At 33.8% G+C, this 20,727-nt stretch overlaps 2 protein-coding genes, 1 long non-coding RNA gene, 1 other non-coding gene and 1 pseudogene across 7 annotated transcripts; 3 read left to right on the plus strand and 2 right to left on the minus strand.

Moving 5' to 3' along the window:
- The first annotated feature begins 328 nt into the window (after positions 1–328).
- LOC103834177 (DNA-directed RNA polymerase II subunit 2-like) lies at positions 329–8,137 on the plus strand. 4 transcript variants are annotated; one of them, XM_033277315.1, is made up of 25 exons: positions 332–2,208; positions 2,480–2,701; positions 2,809–3,093; positions 3,172–3,369; positions 3,480–3,544; positions 3,643–3,726; positions 3,802–3,922; positions 4,027–4,071; positions 4,164–4,301; positions 4,427–4,499; positions 4,609–4,685; positions 4,769–4,876; positions 4,953–5,069; positions 5,166–5,321; positions 5,400–5,504; positions 5,585–5,710; positions 5,814–5,891; positions 5,992–6,087; positions 6,169–6,284; positions 6,364–6,433; positions 6,513–6,566; positions 6,677–6,820; positions 6,920–7,219; positions 7,298–7,720; positions 7,808–7,915. In XM_033277315.1, the coding sequence occupies exons 1-25, from the start codon at positions 1,945–1,947 to the stop codon at positions 7,913–7,915; spliced, it is 3,573 nt and encodes a 1,190-aa protein (XP_033133206.1). In that variant the 5' UTR covers positions 332–1,944. The 4 variants fall into 4 exon arrangements, with proteins under 4 accessions (XP_033133205.1, XP_033133202.1, XP_033133206.1 ...); XM_033277314.1 differs by having other exon boundaries at positions 329–2,208; positions 3,643–3,922; XM_033277313.1 differs by having other exon boundaries at positions 333–2,208; positions 5,166–5,504; positions 7,808–8,137.
- Positions 7,838–10,646, minus strand: LOC103834338 (annotated as a pseudogene).
- On the minus strand, positions 7,931–15,703 carry LOC103834178 (gibberellin 3-beta-dioxygenase 3). The gene is made up of 3 exons (XM_009110238.3): positions 15,182–15,703; positions 14,565–14,824; positions 7,931–13,969 (listed from the first exon to the last, which is right to left on the minus strand). Exons 1-3 carry the CDS (start codon positions 15,646–15,648, stop codon positions 13,644–13,646), a joined length of 1,053 nt encoding a protein of 350 aa, XP_009108486.1. The 5' UTR covers positions 15,649–15,703; the 3' UTR covers positions 7,931–13,643.
- TRNAV-CAC lies at positions 9,042–9,115 on the plus strand. Its single transcript has one exon. It is a non-coding gene; the product is annotated as a tRNA-Val (tRNA).
- Positions 15,658–19,988, plus strand: LOC117127313. Its single transcript, XR_004450246.1, has 2 exons — positions 15,658–17,284; positions 18,588–19,988. It is a non-coding gene; the product is annotated as an uncharacterized LOC117127313 (long non-coding RNA).
- The last annotated feature ends 739 nt before the right edge of the window (positions 19,989–20,727 follow it).

Below are 20,727 nucleotides of genomic sequence, written 5' to 3' on the forward strand. Positions count from 1 at the left end.
AAGTAAAAATATTTAATAAAAAAATTAAAATTGAAATTATGAAAATATTAAAATATATATTTTATTATATTTTAATTAATATTATAAAATTTTATAATAAAAACAATTTTAATAAATTTTCAAAAATTAAAATTATAACTTTCTAAATATAAATTTTATATTTATTATAACTTTATGATTTTTGATATTTTTATAATTATATTAAATGTAAATATTGTTAATTTATTATTTGATTGTTACCGCATTAGGTAGTTAACCAGTCATAAGTCACCCGCAAACGAACTAATTTTTAACCACAGTACGAGTCGTACAAATCTCTTAAAATCGCTAGAAACCGCAACCGCCCGCATCCACAAACTTCCGCAACCGCAACCGCAACCACAACCGCTGCGTTTAAACCAGTCAGGCCCTTAATCGTTTTCTGTCTCAATTTTTCAATCCCCGACTTCGATGCTAGATTAGGGTCCAATACATTCGTATCATAATTAATTATGCAAAATAAACACTAAAAAGTAAAAAGAGAAACTAGAAAAATGGGTTGTGCGAGAGGAAGAATATTATTTTCCTGAAATAATTATCTAGTATTTATGTCAAATTCAAAAAAGTATAGTAAGTATGAAAAGATTGTATTATAGATTTTTAAATTAGTTGGATTTATAGAATAAATTTAAGGGTTTTTGATTAATACTGGTTATTAATTAGTTATAGTTTAGTTGTGTGCACAATTTATTTTTACTAGAAAATTATTTTTATTTATTCCAAATCGTATTTTTAAATATATTTTCATACATATGTGACTAATATAGGAAATATAAATTTAAATACAAAATTTTATTTTAAATTGATGTGAAAATTGTCACATTTTCAGCTATATCATTTTTAAAAAAAGAATTAAAGTTTATTGACATATATTGGTAATGGTATTAGTATATTTGTTAACTTATATGTAAATTTATGTAGTTGAAATTTTATATCATTTTAACTTAAAGTCATATCATAATTACATAAGATTTATTTCTCATTTTATTTGTTTTGTTAGAATGATTGTGATATGATGATACTTAAAACAATCATTTGGTAAATAATCCTTAATATATATAACTAAATCTAGAGCATACAATTATAAAGAAAGAAATCCAGAAAATTGAAATATAGAAGAATAAAGAAAACACCAAAACCCCAAAAATGTAAAATATATATGAAATATCCCCGATAAACCGGTTATCGAATCGAACCGGATAAACAAGCAACCCGACTCTCCCTCTAAGATCTTTTATAAACCTCTCAAAACACACAAGACGCTCTTATTCTCAACAAACAAAATTATTTTTATTTATTCCAAATCGTATTTTTAAAATATATTTTCATACATATGTGACTAATATAGGAAATATAAATTTAAATACAAAAAATTATTTTAAATTGATGTGAAAATTGTCACATTTTCAGCTATATCATTTAAAAAAATTTTAAGTTTATTGACATATATTGGTAATGGTATTAGTATATTTTTTAACTTATATTTAAATTTATGTAGTTGAAATTTTATATCATTTTAACTTAAAGTCATGTCATAATTACATAAGATTTATTTCTCATTTTATTTTTGTTTTGTTAGAATGATTGTGATGATGATACTTAAAACAATCATTTGGTAAATAATCCTTAATATATATAACTAAATCTAGAGCATACAATTATAAAGAAAGAAATCCAGAAAATTGAAATATAGAAGAATAAAGAAAACAACAAAACCCCAAAAATGTAAATTATATATGAAATATCTCTGATAAACCGGTTATCGAATCGAACCGGATAAACAAGCAAGCCAACTCTCCCTCTAAAATATCTTATAAACCTCTCAAAACACACAAGACGCTCTTATTCTCAACGTCTCCTCCCTGGCTCTCTATCTCTCTCTGCTCTCTTCTTAGGAGATCAAAGATGGACTACAAACAGAACCAAACTTACATTGATGCCGACGATAAGGAGATTACACAAGAGGACGACGATGAGGAGATTACACAGGAGGACGCATGGACCGTCATCTCAGCCTACTTCGAAGAAAAAGGTCTCGTTCGTCAGCAGCTCGATTCTTTCGATGAGTTTATTCAGAACACTATGCAAGAAATCGTCGACGAGTCGTCTGATGTTGAGATCCGAGCCGAGTCCCAGCACAATCCTGGCCACCAACCTGATTTCGCCGAGGTTCTCTAGCTTCTATAGTGTTTTTTTTTTCTACTGTGAAATTGAAGTCATGTGCTGAGCTATTGCGTTTGTGTGTACTGTTTCGTTGCAGTTAGGGTTTGCCTTCTCGAGTAAGTTAGCTTGTTGCGATTAGGGTTTCCCCAAGGTTATGTAGCTAGGTTTTCTCTTTTCTAGGGTTTCTACTATTGAGATGTTGGGGGTGTGAAGCTCAGATCATTTTTGGCACTAGGAAGATGTGTTTTGGTATTGATGAAACTTTATTTTCTTGCAGAGAAACTACAATATTAGTTTTGGACAGATTTATCTGAGTAAGCCCACGATAACGGAGTCTGATGGAGAGACTGCCACCTTGTTCCCCAAGGCTGCAAGGTTGAGAAACCTCACCTACTCGGCTCCTTTGTATGTCGACGTTTGCAAGACCGTTATTATGAAAGGGCATGATGGGGAGGAAATTACGGAGACACAGGATTTTACCAAAGTTTTCATCGGAAAGGTCCGTGAACTTTGTTTTTTTTTTTGCAAGATTATATAAGCGGCTTCTGCTATACGGTTCTGACTGTAGATATGTTTTTCTTCTTTTTTTTTTTTTTTTTGCTGTAGGTTCCCATCATGCTTCGGTCTACTTACTGTACCTTGCATCAGAATTCGGAGAAGGATTTGACAGAGCTTGGAGAATGTCCGTTTGATCAGGGCGGATACTTCATTATTAATGGCAGTGAAAAGGTTCTGATTGCTCAAGAGAAGATGAGTTCGAACCATGTTTATGTGTTCAAGAAGAGACAGCCGAATAAGTATTTGTATGTCGCTGAAGTCCGTTCCATGGCGGAAGACCAAAATAAACCTCCGAGCACAATGTTTGTGCGTATGCTCTCTGGCTCGAAAGGGGTAAGAGAAAGCTAAATACTATTTAGCTCTATTTTAGTTTGTTTAAATTCTAAAATAATGTTAAATGGATGGATGCAGGGTTCATCTGGACAGTTTATTCGATGTACTCTTCCATATATCAAGAAAGAAATTCCTATTATCATAGTATTTCGTGCATTGGGATTTGTTGCCGATAAGGACATATTGGAACGTATATGCTATGAGTTTGGAGATACTCAGATGATGGAGTTGCTCAGGCCTTCCTTGGAAGAAGCTTTTGTGATTCAAAGTCAGCAGGTAAACCATTGATCCTACGTACATTTGGTTAATATTATGTTTATTCTGGCTCTTCTGTTGTTGGGAGAATTTGATCCTGCAGTCAGTTGATGATTTTCATATTCCTTCAGGTTGCCCTTGACTATATTGGAAAACGTGGTGCGCCTGTTGGTACATCCAAGGAAAAGAGAATAAAGTATTATATATTCTAAAACCAATTAAGTTGCGCAATATGATCTATGATATCAACTATTGAGATGTTGATACTGGAGGTTTGCAATATTATCATTGCAGGTATGCGAGAGATATCCTTCAGAAAGAAATGTTTCCTCATATAGGAGTCGGGGAGTTTGAGACGCCGAAAGCTTACTACTTCGGGTACGTATTCAGCTCACTCGTGTTCTTTGAGTTTCATAGTGCTTTGTGTTTCTCATATTATGCAATAACCCTCAGGCTTATCATACACCGGCTGCTGCGTTGTGCACTTGGCCGAAATCCAGAAGATGATAGGGATCATTATGGTAACAGAAGGCTGGATCTTGCTGGTCCTTTACTTGGAGGGCTGTTTAGAATGGTTTGTAACCGTCCCACAATCATGCATTAATTAAAAAAAATTAAAGAACTTTTAAGTATCATTTTAGTTGATCTCTTACTGACTTAAAATCTTCTTTAATGTAGCTTTTCAGAAAGCTAACGAGGGACGTGAGATCTTATGTTCAGAAGGTCTGTTACATATTTACTCTTTCTTAACCCGAGGACTTTAATTCTAGTTTTTTATTCTGTGTTTGGAAGTCTCATTCATGTCGCTATAACAGTGCGTTGACAATGGCAAAGAAGTCAATCTTCACTTTGCCATTAAGGCTAAAACAATTACCTCTGGCTTGAAATATGCTCTTGCTACTGGGAACTGGGGCCAGGCAAACGCTGCTGGCACAAGAGCTGGAGTCTCTCAGGTTACGATATTTCTTTGTTTTTTTTTGTTTTCATCCCAAATAATATTTTGATATATGTTTATTAGGTTTACAGTTTTGGTCCATTATGGTTTATTGCTTGATTCTCAAGTCTTTACTTTTACCAGGTTCTAAATCGGTTAACATATGCCTCCACTTTGTCACATCTGAGGCGTCTCAATTCTCCTATTGGGCGTGAAGGTAAAGCCTTGTTCTTTTTCGGAATTTCTATGTGCAGTTGGTGTAGTGTATTTTAGTCAGGGTTTCATTTTACTATCCACTTGATTGTTAATCGAGTCTTATATGCCAGGAAAATTGGCAAAACCAAGACAACTGCACAACTCACAATGGGGTATGATGTGCCCTGCTGAAACACCTGAAGGACAGGTATAGTTTGTTGCATTTACATAAATAGAAATGTTTTGGGGTTTCATTTAGTTCCTTTGCTGACTGTGGATTTGCTTTGCCAGGCTTGTGGTCTAGTGAAAAACTTGGCGCTCATGGTCTACGTTACAGTTGGGTCAGCTGCTTATCCCATCTTGATATTTTTGGAAGAATGGGGACTTGAGACTCTCGAGGTCTGTAGCACTACATAGTCAGTTTCTTTGCCACTTTGTTTCATGTGTTTACTCAAGGTCTTAACTTTGATTGTAGGAAATATCCCCAGCAGATATACCCCAAGCTACAAAAATCTTTGTCAATGGAAAGTGGGTTGGAATTCATCGAATTCCTGACATGTTGGTTAGAACGTTGAGACTTTTGAGAAGAAGGGTAAGCGCGTGCAGTTTCTTTCCCCTTTTCAAATATTTTTAGTCAAATAAAATGCTACTGTTGTGCAAGTGATATGTATTAAGTTTCCTCTTGCAGAATGATATTAACACTGAAGTCAGCGTTGTTAGAGATATTCGTCTGAAAGAGCTCAGGATATACACTGACTATGGTCGCTGTAGTCGTCCCTTGTTTATTGTGGATAATCAGAGGCTCTTAATAAAGAAGAAAGATATATACTCTCTGCAACAAAGGGTAAAGTTTATAGTCTTTCGTTCTCAAAGTACGTTTTGTTGTAACTTCAGTGTACCAATACTCGTTTTCATAACGCAGGAAAGTGCAGAAGAAGATGGTTGGCATCATCTACTTGTAAAGGGGTTTATAGAATATGTAGACACAGAGGAAGAGGAGACTACTATGATATCCATGACTATCAATGTGAGTATTTGAAAATGTGAATAAATGCACTTTTGGGGGCATTCATTGGCACAGAAAACTCATTCTTAATTTCGTTTCAGGATCTGGTTCAAGCTAGGCTCCGTCCCGACGAGGCATATTCTGACACTTACACACATTGTGAGATTCACCCTTCTTTGATATTGGGCGTGTGTGCTTCAATCATACCATTTCCCGACCATAATCAGGTTTCGCTCTCTTTAATTTACCTATCTATGAGAAGCAATTTAGGTATGTTAAAAGTCAAATTTATGCTAACTACCAAGCAATTAATGCATTTTGATGAATTAGTCACCCCGTAATACATACCAATCTGCTATGGGAAAGCAAGCAATGGGAATATATGTCACCAACTACCAATTCCGCATGGTATGTGATCTAGGCTCTTAATTTGTGGTCTCTTTCTGCCATCTCTTGTTATAACACTACAATGCATTAATGATACTAATATCATTGTTCTGTCAACCAGGATACCTTAGCCTATGTTCTATATTACCCTCAAAAGCCGCTGGTCACCACAAGAGCTATGGAGCATCTTCACTTTAGGCAACTTCCAGCAGGAATTGTGAGTTTTTTGCTTTAAGTCTTTCAGAATCCAGCTTTTACTCTTCTCACAAATGTGTTTTTTTTTCTTATTCTTGTGTAGAATGCTATTGTTGCCATTTCTTGCTATTCTGGATATAATCAAGAAGATTCTGTCATTATGAACCAGTCTTCAATAGATCGTGGTTTCTTTCGATCCTTGTTCTTCCGGTCTTACAGGTGAGTATACTATATATACTTGTGGACATTTGCTTTAGGTCTTTCCATTTAATTTATACTGCAATATTTCTCCTGGCAGAGACGAGGAGAGAAAAATGGGAACCCTTATCAAAGAAAACTTTGGGCGCCCAGACAGAGGAAACACACTGGTAAGACACTTGCGGTTCATATTTTCTGTGGTGCTCTTTTGTTAGTGGAGGAGTTGAACACTAAGAAATTCTGCTGCAGGGTATGCGACATGGTTCTTATGAGAAACTGGATGATGATGGTCTCGCACCTCCTGTAAGTAAATGATTTATTGTTCCTTTAATGGTTATATATCTGATATGATTAGGAGATTAGTGCTAGAAAGCGTATCATATAATTTTTTTAAAATATCTTTTGTGGTATAGGGTACTAGAGTTTCAGGTGAAGATGTAATCATTGGGAAAACCACTCCAATATCTCAAGACGAGGCTCAAGGAAAAACATCACGATACACCAGACGTGATCACAGTTTAAGCTTGCGTCATAGTGAATCTGGCATGGTGGATCAGGTAACTTCAGAAATGATGAATCTGATACTATTTTATTTAAACGTGGAGCTGGGGTTCTGGAAGTTCTCTAATTTTTTTTTACTTGTGAACTTCTTGTAGGTGTTATTGACCACAAATGCAGATGGTTTGAAGTTCGTGAAAGTGAGGGTTAGGTCCGTTCGTATTCCTCAAATTGGAGACAAATTCAGCAGTAGACATGGTCAGAAGGGAACTGTTGGCATGACATACACACAAGACGACATGCCTTGGACGATTGAAGGCGTTACTCCTGATATAATCGTGAATCCACACGCTATCCCGTCTCGGATGACAATTGGACAGCTCATTGAGTGCATCATGGGAAAAGTGGCAGCTCAGATGGGTAAAGAAGGAGACGCCACTCCCTTTACAGATGTCACGGTAACTTGCATTTTTTCCTTGGCTCCTTGTTTAGTTGTGACTTGGGTATAAATCTGACACATTGTGATGTGTCTCTAGGTGGACAACATAAGCAAAGCTCTCCATGAATGTGGGTACCAAATGCGTGGATTTGAGAGAATGTACAATGGTCACACAGGCAGACCACTCCCAGCGATGATATTCATTGGACCAACCTATTACCAAAGGTTGAAGCATATGGTTGATGACAAGATCCACTCTCGTGGACGAGGTCCTGTGCAAATCTTAACAAGACAACCGGCTGAAGGACGATCCCGTGACGGTGGACTGCGTTTTGGAGAAATGGAGCGAGACTGCATGATTGCTCATGGTGCTGCTAGCTTTTTGAAAGAGAGGCTGTTTGATCAGAGCGATGCGTATAGGGTACATGTGTGTGAAACCTGTGGGCTCATCGCCATTGCAAACCTGAAGAATAATACTTTTGAATGCAAAGGTTGCAAGAACACAACAGATATTGTTCAGGTAAGCTGGTTTCAAAATTGTGTTTTCTTTTTAAATCTCGTTAATGCTCATTTGTGTGATGGCATGTTATGTACTAATCTTTGACAGGTTCACATACCATATGCTTGCAAATTACTGTTTCAAGAGCTTATGTCAATGGCGATTGCGCCACGGATGCTTACTAAAGACCTGAAATCAGCTAAAGGCAGGAAGTGAGGAGATTTCTTGTACTCTTTGGCTCTCGTATCTTTGTGATAAAACTACAATTCAAACTTGTGTATCGTTTATTTGGTATTAATTCTGAACTAGAAACTAGAAACTATTGAGGTATATTTCTAGAGAGGTATATGTTTACCAAAAAAAAAACTAGAGACGTATATGATAATACTTTAGAAGTTATTATTATATTAACTTGTCAGTGAATCCGTGACTTGACCAAACCTCTTTCTGTCATCACCATTCACTCGTAAGAACAACGCTAAGGCATGAGCTCAGCAATGTGCTTTCTGCCTTAAGTCTATGTTCCCTTTATGAGACAACCTTCGAATTACATTAAAACACAATACCAAAAGAAAAGCCTAATGAACATTCATCATAGTGTGTTTCAAAAAAAAAAAAAAAAAAAAAGAACATTCATCATAGTGGTTAGCTGAAACAAAGTACCAATAAAGCCTAACAAACATTCCTCACTGCAAAGTGAAGCTTAATCCTGCTCAAGGACTAGATAACATTCTTCATTATCATTAAATATGATACACAGTCAACTAAAAGCTCAAAACAGTGAATTCATGGTCACAAGTTCCCACCACTGAAACATTCTCTTCTTCTTTGATTCTGTCTAGCTTCTGCTTCGCTACTCTATGTCTCCTCGTCATCGTCACAAAATGGATCAGCCTCTGATACAAAACTTGCTAAACGTGCCAGGGGGTTGGTTGCCAATACAACTTCTTACCAATAAGTTGATGTATTTGTACTATATTTGTAGTTCATAACTATATATTCATGAGGACTACTATTTAGGATAAAAAAAAAAGCTTATGTATCGAGTAAGCTATTCTAAAACATATATTAGAAATCTGATCTTTTTCAAAATAAAACACACCTCAATAATCACTTTATAATTATCAAATATTCATCCATTGACATGTATGATAATAGGGACGAACAGGACTCAAAACTCTATATTTGGACATTGTAAACGAACAAGAGAAAAGAAAGTACTACAGTACCCATAAGAATTTGAAAGGGGTTAGCGCCACATATAACGGTTATTTTGTTAGCATATTTAAGAAAATGGTTTCCAAACTAAGAGTTCAATCGTCAAAACTTTGTGTCCAACAAAGTCTGGGTGGTGTAGTCGGTTATCACGCTAGTCTCACACACTAGAGGTCCCCGGTTCGAACCCGGGCTCAGACATCTTCTTTTTTATGGTAAAAGAGAACTCTTGCCGAACCACAGAGTGCTTAATTATAATTTTGTGACCCTGGAACAACAAATCTTCAACAGATTGGTAGTAGAAGTACAAGCTAAATATTTTAGACAAAATCTTAGATTTACGATAATTGTACGCTAATGCATCTCACATTATGCGATTACGCGTAATTTAAAAACAGAGAATAGACTAAAACATAGCAAAACATGAACTCTGGGAGCACATAAATATCTTATTTATCAGTTATGATTATGAAAGACACAAGACACAACGAACTGGTGATAATTAATAATTTGTTTATATTACAAAAAGACCTGACAAGCAACTTATGTCTGAAACTTTAGGTGAACAAAGATGCAAACTTTTAGAAATCAATTACAAAAAGACCCAACAGAAAACATAAACAAAAAAAACTGAAACACTTTATTCAAAAAAAAAAAACTGAAACATTATTAGCTTAATAAATAAAAGATAAAACGGGTATGATTCAAGGACCCAGGGCCGGCTTACAAGGGGGGACAAGCGGTGCGATCGCCCCGGGTCCGAGCCCGTGTCCCCCCGTGTAATGATAAATAAGGGGCCCAATTTTTTATAAATCTATATTTTTATATATAAAAAAAAATTGTAAATATAATAAATAAAATTGAAAAGGGCCCAAAATTATTTGATATGTATATAGTTTTATTTTCATTACAAAATATACAAAATATTATTGATTAAATTTTAAAATATTTTAAACATTATTTTTATATAAATTTTAGAGAGTTAAAAAAATTTTTTTGCCCTAGGGTCCCTATCAGTGTTGAGCCGGCCCTGCAAGGACCACATGATAAGAGGATGTAAACACCAACTTGTTTCTGACTTTGTTATTCTTGTTCTTGATCATGTGATCAGTGCCTTATTATCCTCAGCTTCCACTGGTGCTGGTATTATGATTCATGCTCATGGTGTTGTTGAAGCGCTGTCTTGGCTTGTTTGGATCCTCTTGATTTACGCGGTAACTGTTATGATTATTAACATGTCCAACATGGTAATATCCTTGCGGAAACGACCCATCATTGAACACAGGGCGATTCATTGGTGGATAACTTCGAAATGGAAACACCATATCACCATGCGTCTCAGGCAAAGAACCGAAATGGTTCCCTACAACAGCAGCAGAAGAAGAAGAACCACCAATAGATCCAAGAAAATCATTAGTCTCTTGACCATGTAAGAAAGGCTGATGATGATTAACCTGTTGGGTCTCAACAGGAACCACCTGAGCAACAGATGTTTGATCTATTCTGCTGCCACCAGCCGATATGTTCCTTAAAGTCCCACCATGAGTCCATAATCGACGACAATTCTTGCAGGTGTAGCGCGGCTAAGACACGCTATAGTTGTTGTAGTAACAGAACCTGATGTTGTCTGAGTTACACCTTGGACATATTCGTGGTGGAGGCTTCTCTCTATTCACTTGACGGTTTCTCCTCACCAAAATATGCGAGTTATTCATTTCTCTCAAAAGCTATACTTGGTTTTATTGGTGGTGGTGTTGCTATGATGATTTTTAGTGTTGGGGAGTGGGTGTTATACAGGTTCCTGGGGCGTGGAAACTGAAGAAGAGATTCATTTTTTCTTTAACAGACTGAGATTGTGAGGATAACGTGTCAGAGATTTTGCATTAAAGAATTCTGGAGACCTATCTACACACAATAAACCTTAGGCTAAGCTTAGTCAAAACCAAGGTTCTCTTACTCTTAACTGTTGGATGTATATGAAAATTATAGAATCAAGAAGATATCATTAAATGAGTCAAGTGGTATAAACACAAACAAAATCTAGGGATATTAAGAATATAATGCCACCTTAAGGCAAGTGTTTATTATAAAAAGAGACAATGTGCCTGTATGCTCACATGCACGTTCATTGGGGCAGAAGATATGTTTTTTTTTTTCATATAAAATCTTCATAAGATTATTATACTTAAATCCATACAAATGTTTAGTTGATAATTACCTAATATAAAGAAAATAAGTAGTTAAACAATAATATCGAATACCTATTTTTCGAAATCGACAAAACACTTATAAATTAACTTTAGTAGGGACTTACTAATAGTGATTAATTTGTTGTGATAAATTTGATTAATGATGTAATAGTGCTTTGTTAAGAGAAAATACAATGCGTGTAAGTGTGTGCCTTGCCTTCATTAGAGTTTATATTGGCACATCATAAGAGTTTATTGTTAAAACATATGCTTAATGACACGAGGAGGAAGACCAATAAAGTCATCTCATAAAGTTCAAGCAGTGGACTATGGTTGGTTAATTTGTTCTCCCTCACAATATACAAGAACAAATCAACCAAACATTCAGGTTTGAAACAGAGGAAGGTTCTCACATGAACACAATCCATTTGAGTGAGAGATGAAGAAAGAAAAAACAAACTCGTGTGTAACGCATGTACTTTGTCAACTATTTGAGCACTCCACGAAGCTCTTACTTCTTTGATATAGTTTCCTTTCTCCACGCCTGGTTAGGGTATTTCAGAAGACAGATCCTTTTGTACAGACTAGATGTTCAAGTAGATGTTTATCATTGAGTTTATTTATAGACCGAGAACCACAATGAAGTACACACAAAGGGGTTCGTGTTTGAGGGTTAAGCAGCAGAACGTTAAGAAACTGCTACGTTAGGCAACAGAACGTTGAGAAAGTCTCTTGCATTTTCATAATATGAAAGAGATATGGGTTTCCCTTCTTCCTCTCTTACTTGCAACAAAGTCATGTGCCTCTACACGAAGATAGGTGAGAAGTTCCTGGTGTTCTGGATAAGGTGAAGGAAGAGAACGTTGCTCATGATAACTACAGTTTCAAGATTCTTGGAGGGCTTGTGGCTTACTGCTTATGTGGAAAAGGGTCCTTAAGATAACGCTTTCAAGTGTATGAAAACGTCTTTAGGTATAGAAGTGGGAAAGAGAAAATGGAGACCCGGGTTGAACAACTTTGATACTCTGTTGCAGAGCATGAAAGAAGACAATACTGTAACCAATGAAGAAGCCAGGGCGATTCTCACTACAAGAAGTCCCTGCTAATGAGTTTTTCTGCTTTTTTTTTAATGTCCATGGGGGATCCCAGGCAGTAAGTCCAGACTGACTAATCCCCACGAGACCTTCCATCCGGGCACGGTTATAGGCGGGAAGGTAGCCAAGATGACTCGAACCCTGGGCGAGCAATCCAGCTGGAGTTCCATTACCACTAGACCAAGAGCTCTTGATTGTTTTTCTGCTTCTTACTTTATGTGATTGCCAAAAAAAAAAAAAACCTTACGAGACAGTGTAATGATGAATGTGATATGAGTTTTGCTTCAACGAGACAGTGTAACAACCTTATATGTGATACCACAAGCACCAGAATCTTATGTTGTCAAGAACACTATCTAGACTGATTTTCATGGCATGAATGAATCTTTACTTAGCTGTGACTTATGTACAAATCATAAGCATGAGGAAGCAATCGAAAGATGATGTTTCCACCATAAAACGAAGCAGCAAGAGCCTGTCCGAATTGCTAAACACATTGAAGAGGAAGAAGGACGTTGAAAGAAGCGTTTCAGGGTCACTGGACGCAGGCCCGGCTTAAATATTAAATGGACCCTATGCTGAGTTAAATTTTTCTAATAATTTTAGGTATATCATTGTTACTTTCACAACTAAGACCCTAATATTTATACATTCTAACAAAACAGGGCCCTAATTTCCTTAAGAATTTTTTTTTAAAAAAACAAGACCCTGTGCAAATGCACTGTGTGCACTACCTCTAAGCCGACGGTACCAGAGAATCCGTGCGTGCGGTTTCCCTATGTATACCACTCTTTTATGAGTTTTATTATGGTTCACTAGTCAAGCAAGTCAACCCACCCCCTTTTCTACGTAAACTTTTTTGGTATAATTTGATTTTATTTCTTTTAATGTTGGCCAAATGATTTCAATTACTCAAACTGTAACATCTCTATTTTTAGTATATATCTTCGTGTATGTAGATAGACTTATAAAAATTGATTTGATTATATATATCATTAAAGTCTCTTTTTTGGTCACTATCTAGAAAAAAGACTTGGAAGTTGTATTTAAATTGGAATTGGAATAGTAAAATAATGAATGACCTATCAAGAAATAATTCACAATATTAATCAAACCACATAAGAAGACATGATAATTGCAAGGTTAGTAAATAAGTTTTTCAAACCTCCCAAAAATTAACGAATCGATTATCGGCCGGATGAGATTCGCATGTGGAAGCCCGTTAACGAAGGCGGTTGGGGGTACAAACCTCCTTGTTCATTAACAAAAATCGAAAGATGAAACCCAACATTGAGCTTTACAGTAAATACAATACTTAATACAAAACTCTTCAACATATGTTTGTAGAAACTTTGACATAAAATAGGAAACACATAGAATACTCTTACAAATGTAACGACGTAAATTAAACAATAACCAAAGTAGACGTTACTTTTATTTTATGTTTCAGCAACGAAATAAACTCAAGGCTTTGTTAAAGTGTGTTGCTTTGGCTGCAAGGTACTCTTCCCATGTCAAACGGCGGTAGAGAGGAGGATGGTCCGTGTCGGCAGTCAACGGACCGATCTGAAGGTTCTTGGGTGGGCCTGAAAAATATGCGGCTGAGACACGGTGGTGCGTCTTGTTCACCACCGCACGGTGCATCGTACTTTTGAACCGTCCATTGGATATGATATGAGACAAATCTCCCATTATGACAACAAGACCTCCTTCTACTGGCTCCACTCCAATCCATCTCGACTTTTCTGCCTGTAGGTTTTGAATCTCTAAACCTGAACAATGCAATCCATGTTGCACAACGTACAGTTTTATGTTATTTTGGAATGGACGTATACATTTTGTAATATATGCGATTCGATCGCTTCCACTTATTAGTCACTTACAAAATTATGTTATACATGCATTTTATAACAATTGTTTTATTTGGTTTTCAAAATTACTAGATATGAATAATCAACTGTGACCATTTAAGAATTTGCTAAAAAAGAAATTATAGTCAAAATAAGTAACATTATCCGGTTTCCAGAAGAATTATTGATCACTAGTTACTATAGTATGTATTTTTAAATCAATATTTAAACTTTTCCTTTTATAAATTTGACTCAATACTAAATAACAGTGAAATTATTAACCCATTCCCTCTAAATATATTCTATCTACCTTCTTTCATTTGGGATGTTCTTAAAAAAATGGAATTTAATTTAATATATATATATATAGAGGAACCGTAGGAGCGGAATCTCAAGTATATACTTTATAATTTTGTTAAAATCAAGAATATATGGGTGCCAGATCGACGTGAGAGTAAACATTCGATAAATACAACTACAACTGAAATTTGGTAATCTCCTATGTATAATCACTGACCTGGAATGTTGCCTTGATAAAGGATGGTTAGTAGGGAAGAGTCAGTGTGAGGGGCTAAACCCATGGCTAGATCAGGGTCAGGGCAGACCGGATAGGAGTTCAACTGCAGAAAAGATTGGCTCGAGTCGGTTCTTGAACCAGTTATGTTTGGTACAAGCCATCTCAATTCTTTGTGTGTTAGTCCTAACGAACCCATCACCATGCTTACTAGTCTGTGACTCAAATTTGCCATTTCCTTCTGATACTCTTCTATCACATTGCTGCATTTTCAAGAAACCATATACAAGATGTTAAAAAGAAACTTTGTAATTATGTAAACTGAAGTTGAGTATTAGATATGATATCGCCGGAATTAGGACCCAAAAATTTACTAACTTATGATAATATCATATTGGATTTGGGCAAAACAACTTTCAATAAAACATATAGCATAATTTCCTACATTAGTGTTTCTCAGTTATATTTTTCAAAACTAATCATGTTTTTGTTGATAAAATAGTCTTAAGATTCGTCCAAAGATTTTATCCTTTGAGAAAATATGTGTTTATGCTGTGTTATTAGAGCCAAAGTACCATTATAATGTTATTGGTAAATATAATTGAGCCAAAAATATATACCAGAACTCGGCATGATCATCGGGCCATATGAGTGTAGCGTGACGCCGAAGAGAGGAATCCATAACGGAGAATCCCTCAGACCACATAAGCTTATCATAAAACATTGAGATCCGAACCACACCGTAACCAGTTGACTCGTCCGGTGATCGAACAGCTAGGATCTTACGATGCATGGGTAAAGAGAAAAGCCTTTTCATTTGGCACTCAACGTTGTGGAGTAACGAGAGTGGGACCCCATGGTCTGTGATATGAAACACACCCCATTCCTCACAGGCATGTCTTAGTAGCACTTTCTCAGGGCTGGATATGCTGATGACTGGAATGGGTCGGGTCATGGGTTCGGGTTCGAGCTCAGGTTTAGACCAAACATGAGAGTCCGGTAAGGTTTTGGTGTTGGTGAAGTCTAGTGGGATGATGCGGTCATGGTTCACGGGGTTGTTCTTGAATAGCTGTGCTACGGAACTCATGATATTATCTTTGTATTTTTTTTTTTTGTTCTTTATTTCTTTTGAAGCTTGTAATGGATATGAACATTGTAGCTAGCTGTAGCGCAATATATAGAGTTTCAGAGAGTTATATGTGCACATATTTGTAAGATGTTATTTAATTTTGGCTATTTTTCTTTCTCTACATATTTATGTATATTATAAATATGATTAAGATGAAATAAAGGATATATTTTGTCGTCTAGGAAAAGTAAATATCGAAAGGCATGCATTAACTCTATGTATGGATCTTGTAGTATGTTTTTTAATTCAAAATGTAGCTCCTACGAAGATGAATTAAAGATCATACTAGATCTGGACCCGCCCGACCGGGCGGGTGTATTTTTCTGTTTACGTAATGCAATTAAAAATTTTCACACTTTATATAATGTATCAAATTTTTATACAAATGATGACAAAAATACATCACATAATACAAATATTGCTGTAACATAATTTGATCACACCGTGGTATTTCTAATGTTTTACCTGTTATTTATCTTAGATCATCACTTATTCATCCTGATCTACTTTACTAAAATTCAAAAAAAAATACAAAGATTAGAACTAACAGTTTGATCAGCTAAAACTATTTCTAATGTTTCATCAGCGTAATGTGGGTTTTGTATCCATGAGTGAATCAGTTTTACTTGAACATGCCACACTTCCTTAAAGGGTTTAAGATCGCTGATCAAATGAAATCTTTTGTTAGCAGACATGATTTTTTTGTGAAGTAAGTCGTAAAAGAATGTGTAGAATGAGTTTGTACTCAGATAGAATATATAGTAGAGAGACAATACCCTAGTTGAGAATAAATATCTTTGCTTATTTTGCAAGGCATATTAGGTGAAATAAATGAAAATAATATTTTGTTGATTATGTTTCTTGTTTTTGAAATTATGGTAAAATCTTAATGGTTATGATTTGAAATAGGAAATGATTAGATTTTATGCTTGTTCCGCAAGTGTGTGGGTCAATTTTTTTAACGCAATACAAAACGCTAAAGTTGAGGAAATATCTTAACCACCCTCGTAAGGCATCTCTTGTTTGCATTAGTATGCAGAATATGTTGTTGAAATTCGAATATTATGTTTATTGTTTAGTAGTTATGGATCAAATTATATATATATATATATATATATATATATATATATATATTCCTTGTTCCGAAATTGAAGGGGAAATCTTATTTAGAAACAAATTAGTAAATTCTGCAAATATTTCTATTTTTTTTTTCCGAAGATTGTTAGGGAAAAAGATTTTCAATTCAAAAATATTAGATTTTAATAAGATAGATAATGATTATTAATTATTTGGACATATGGAAGTCAGTGGAATATTTCAATATAATAAAGTGGTTACAAATATGCTACAAACACCACCGTGAAATTAAGTGAACTGAAATTGTTCAACTCGTGTGAGAATCATTGTTAATTTTTCTTAGTTTAATTACTTATATAATTTGATGTTCGTGCAGGTTACGTAAGCTAAGGATGAGATTTATATAATAAGCAATGTTAGGGTGTCGATATTGCAGAGGAATTATTTATGTTTGTTCATTTAATTAAAAATATGTAGTTTGTTTGAGTTTATTAATAATATGTTTCCTTTTTTTGTGGTTAGTTTGAGTTATTTTAGGAAAACAATGAATAAGTGGAAAAGACAATCATTTTTAATGTAAAACTAATTTAATTCTCAATGGCATTTGACTGTAAATATTATGTAACTTTTAGGGTTATTCTATAAGTGTATTTCTGTTTTAATAAAGTAGATAGATCTGGACCCGCCCGACCGGGCGGGTGTATTTTTCTGTTTACGTAATGCAATTAAAAATTTTCACACCTTATATAATGTATCAAATTTTTATACAAATGATGACAAAAATACATCACATAATACAAATATTGCTGTAACATAATTTGATCACACCGTGGTATTTCTAATGTTTTACCTGTTATTTATCTTAGATCATCACTTATTCATCCTGATCTACTTTACTAAAATTCAAAAAAAATACAAAGAGTAGAACTAACAGTTTGATCAGCTAAAACTATTTCTAATGTTTCATCAGCGTAATGTGGGTTTTGTATCCATGAGTGAATCAGTTTTACTTGAACATGCCACACTTCCTTAAAGGGTTTAAGATCGCTGATCAAATGAAATCTTTTGTTAGCAGACATGATTTTTTTGTGAAGTAAGTCGTAAAAGAATGTGTAGAATGAGTTTGTACTCAGATAGAATATATAGTAGAGAGACAATACCCTAGTTGAGAATAAATATCTTTGCTTATTTTGCAAGGCATATTAGGTGAAATAAATGAAAATAATATTTTGTTGATTATGTTTCTTGTTTTTGAAATTATGGTAAAATCTTAATGGTTATGATTTGAAATAGGAAATGATTAGATTTTATGCTTGTTCCGCAAGTGTGTGGGTCAATTTTTTTAACGCAATACAAAACGCTAAAGTTGAGGAAATATCTTAACCACCCTCGTAAGGCATCTCTTGTTTGCATTAGTATGCAGAATATGTTGTTGAAATTCGAATATTATGTTTATTGTTTAGTAGTTATGGATCAAATTATATATATATATATATATATATTCCTTGTTCCGAAATTGAAGGGGAAATCTTATTTAGAAACAAATTAGTAAATTCTGCAAATATTTCTATTTTTTTTTCCGAAGATTGTTAGGGAAAAAGATTTTCAATTCAAAAATATTAGATTTTAATAAGATAGATAATGATTATTAATTATTTGGACATATGGAAGTCAGTGGAATATTTCAATATAATAAAGTGGTTACAAATATGCTACAAACACCACCGTGAAATTAAGTGAACTGAAATTGTTCAATTCGTGTGAGAATCATTGTTAATTTTTCTTAGTTTAATTACTTATATAATTTGATGTTCGTGCAGGTTACGTAAGCTAAGGATGAGATTTATATAATAAGCAATGTTAGGGTGTCGATATTGCAGAGGAATTATTTATGTTTGTTCATTTAATTAAAAATATGTAGTTTGTTTGAGTTTATTAATAATATGTTTCCTTTTTTTGTGGTTAGTTTGAGTTATTTTAGGAAAACAATGAATAAGTGGAAAAGACAATCATTTTTAATGTAAAACTAATTTAATTCTCAATGGCATTTGACTGTAAATATTATGTAACTTTTAGGATTATTCTATAAGTGTACTTCTGTTTTAATAAAGTAGATATTTCGTTAGCATGCTGACGTAAACAACTACATTCAGTCACAAATAAATACTATTCGTCTAAATATATTCAAAATGATTATTACCAAAAAAAAAATATTCAAAATGATTATTTTTCATTAAAAAAATATCGCAAAGTATGCAAAAATGCGATGGAAAGCAGGAAGCGTGACTCAGTTATTCGTCAATAGTCACAAAACATAGCGGATGGTAATAACTAATAATGGAAGTTTTAATCACACAATTCACAATTAAAATACATTTACTAGTAATACATAGTACATATGATATGTTTGCATTTTTTATAGTTTTGATGCATCATCATGCATGCGAAGTTGACTTTGTATTATGAAGATATATGCCTTATAGAAAATATTGGGTTCTTGATAATTAATGGAAAAGCATTTAAAGTTGTTCTCTCCATGAGTCTTGTCTAAACAGCTCAGGTGCTTTCTTTACAATTCAACCATACACAACTCTAACATACACGTGTGTCTTTCTTTTGTCCTTTTGTTCTTTTTCTCATCTTGTCTTAATTCTTTTTTGTCGTGTTTTCGTTCTGTTTCCATCTTTGTTCCATGCATGTACATTTCCTTAGTTTCGTCTTCTAGTTGTCGACCATGTTTAGACAATTATTTTCACTTTTACAAAACAATACAAATTAAAAATGGACAGCTCTATTAATTTAGTACGAGCTAGCTAGTAATGTTCGTAAAAAGCTGTATCGGCTCAGTATGGATGCAAAGCGCTCTATGACCAATGTAATTTTTTTTATCGTAAGCGGTGGCTTTAGGTAGACAGGGGGATACAACGGGCTAGATAGTAGATACCATTGATATGGGATTGGATGGTCTACGCTCTAGCAGTACTTTCAAAGTTTTAAGATGGTCTTATTGTTTTAGCTAAACATAAATTTATCGTTGCTCAAAAAAAAAACAGAAATTTATCTAGTTCAATTTTTTTTTGACATCATCTAGTTCAATTATACATCTGAATAAACATAAAGTATAGTTTTACATTATGAATAGAAATAAACTTCTTTGTTAACACTATAACTACAAAATCTATAATTATAAGCTTTTACCAAAATAAATAAATATAAATGAACACAGAGTTGTTGTTGGCAAGAAAAAGAAAAAAAGAATACGGAATATCATGTTTTCGGTTTTCAGTATCATACCTTTTTACAAAAATTCAGAAGCATCTATGTTATTAAAACTGAAGTATTTTTTATAATATTTAGAAACATGAATAAATGAGTATTGTTTGAAAATATGGATAGTAATATAAAAAGTATATTGTCCTTTTAATAAATTTATTAATATAATTACATTAATTATATTTCTATATTTTACTCAGTTTAACAATTTCATTAATTATATTACTTTAACAATACATCACATCATTAATTATATTACCATAATAATAATAGTGCAAATTTTTATTTATTAGTTAATCAAAATTAACTTTGTGTCAATTATAAAATCAAAAATGTAAAATAAATGGGTTTTACATTTGGTTAAACGTTCAATTTAGTTTGTTTTACTAAAACTTTCTTTTTTGTATCAATCGGTGGAAAATTAAATAGTCAAAAACATAATTCGAATACATGTTTTTTAAATAAAATAATAACTTAAATCAAAATAATAAAAGTGTATTACATTTATTGTCACTTAATTTTTCACTCCATATAATTATTTTACTAAATAAAATATTTTTTCTATTTAACTTAATTTAGCCAAACACATAGAAATAGTCACTTTTATTAGTTAATATAATCAGTTAGGCATGAACAATTGATATCTATTTAGGTATGTGTTATTCTTTTCGGGTATATTTTTTTTTT

Source organism: Brassica rapa, chromosome A08 (assembly GCF_000309985.2).
Source record: "Brassica rapa cultivar Chiifu-401-42 chromosome A08, CAAS_Brap_v3.01, whole genome shotgun sequence".
NCBI lineage: Eukaryota > Viridiplantae > Streptophyta > Magnoliopsida > Brassicales > Brassicaceae > Brassica > Brassica rapa.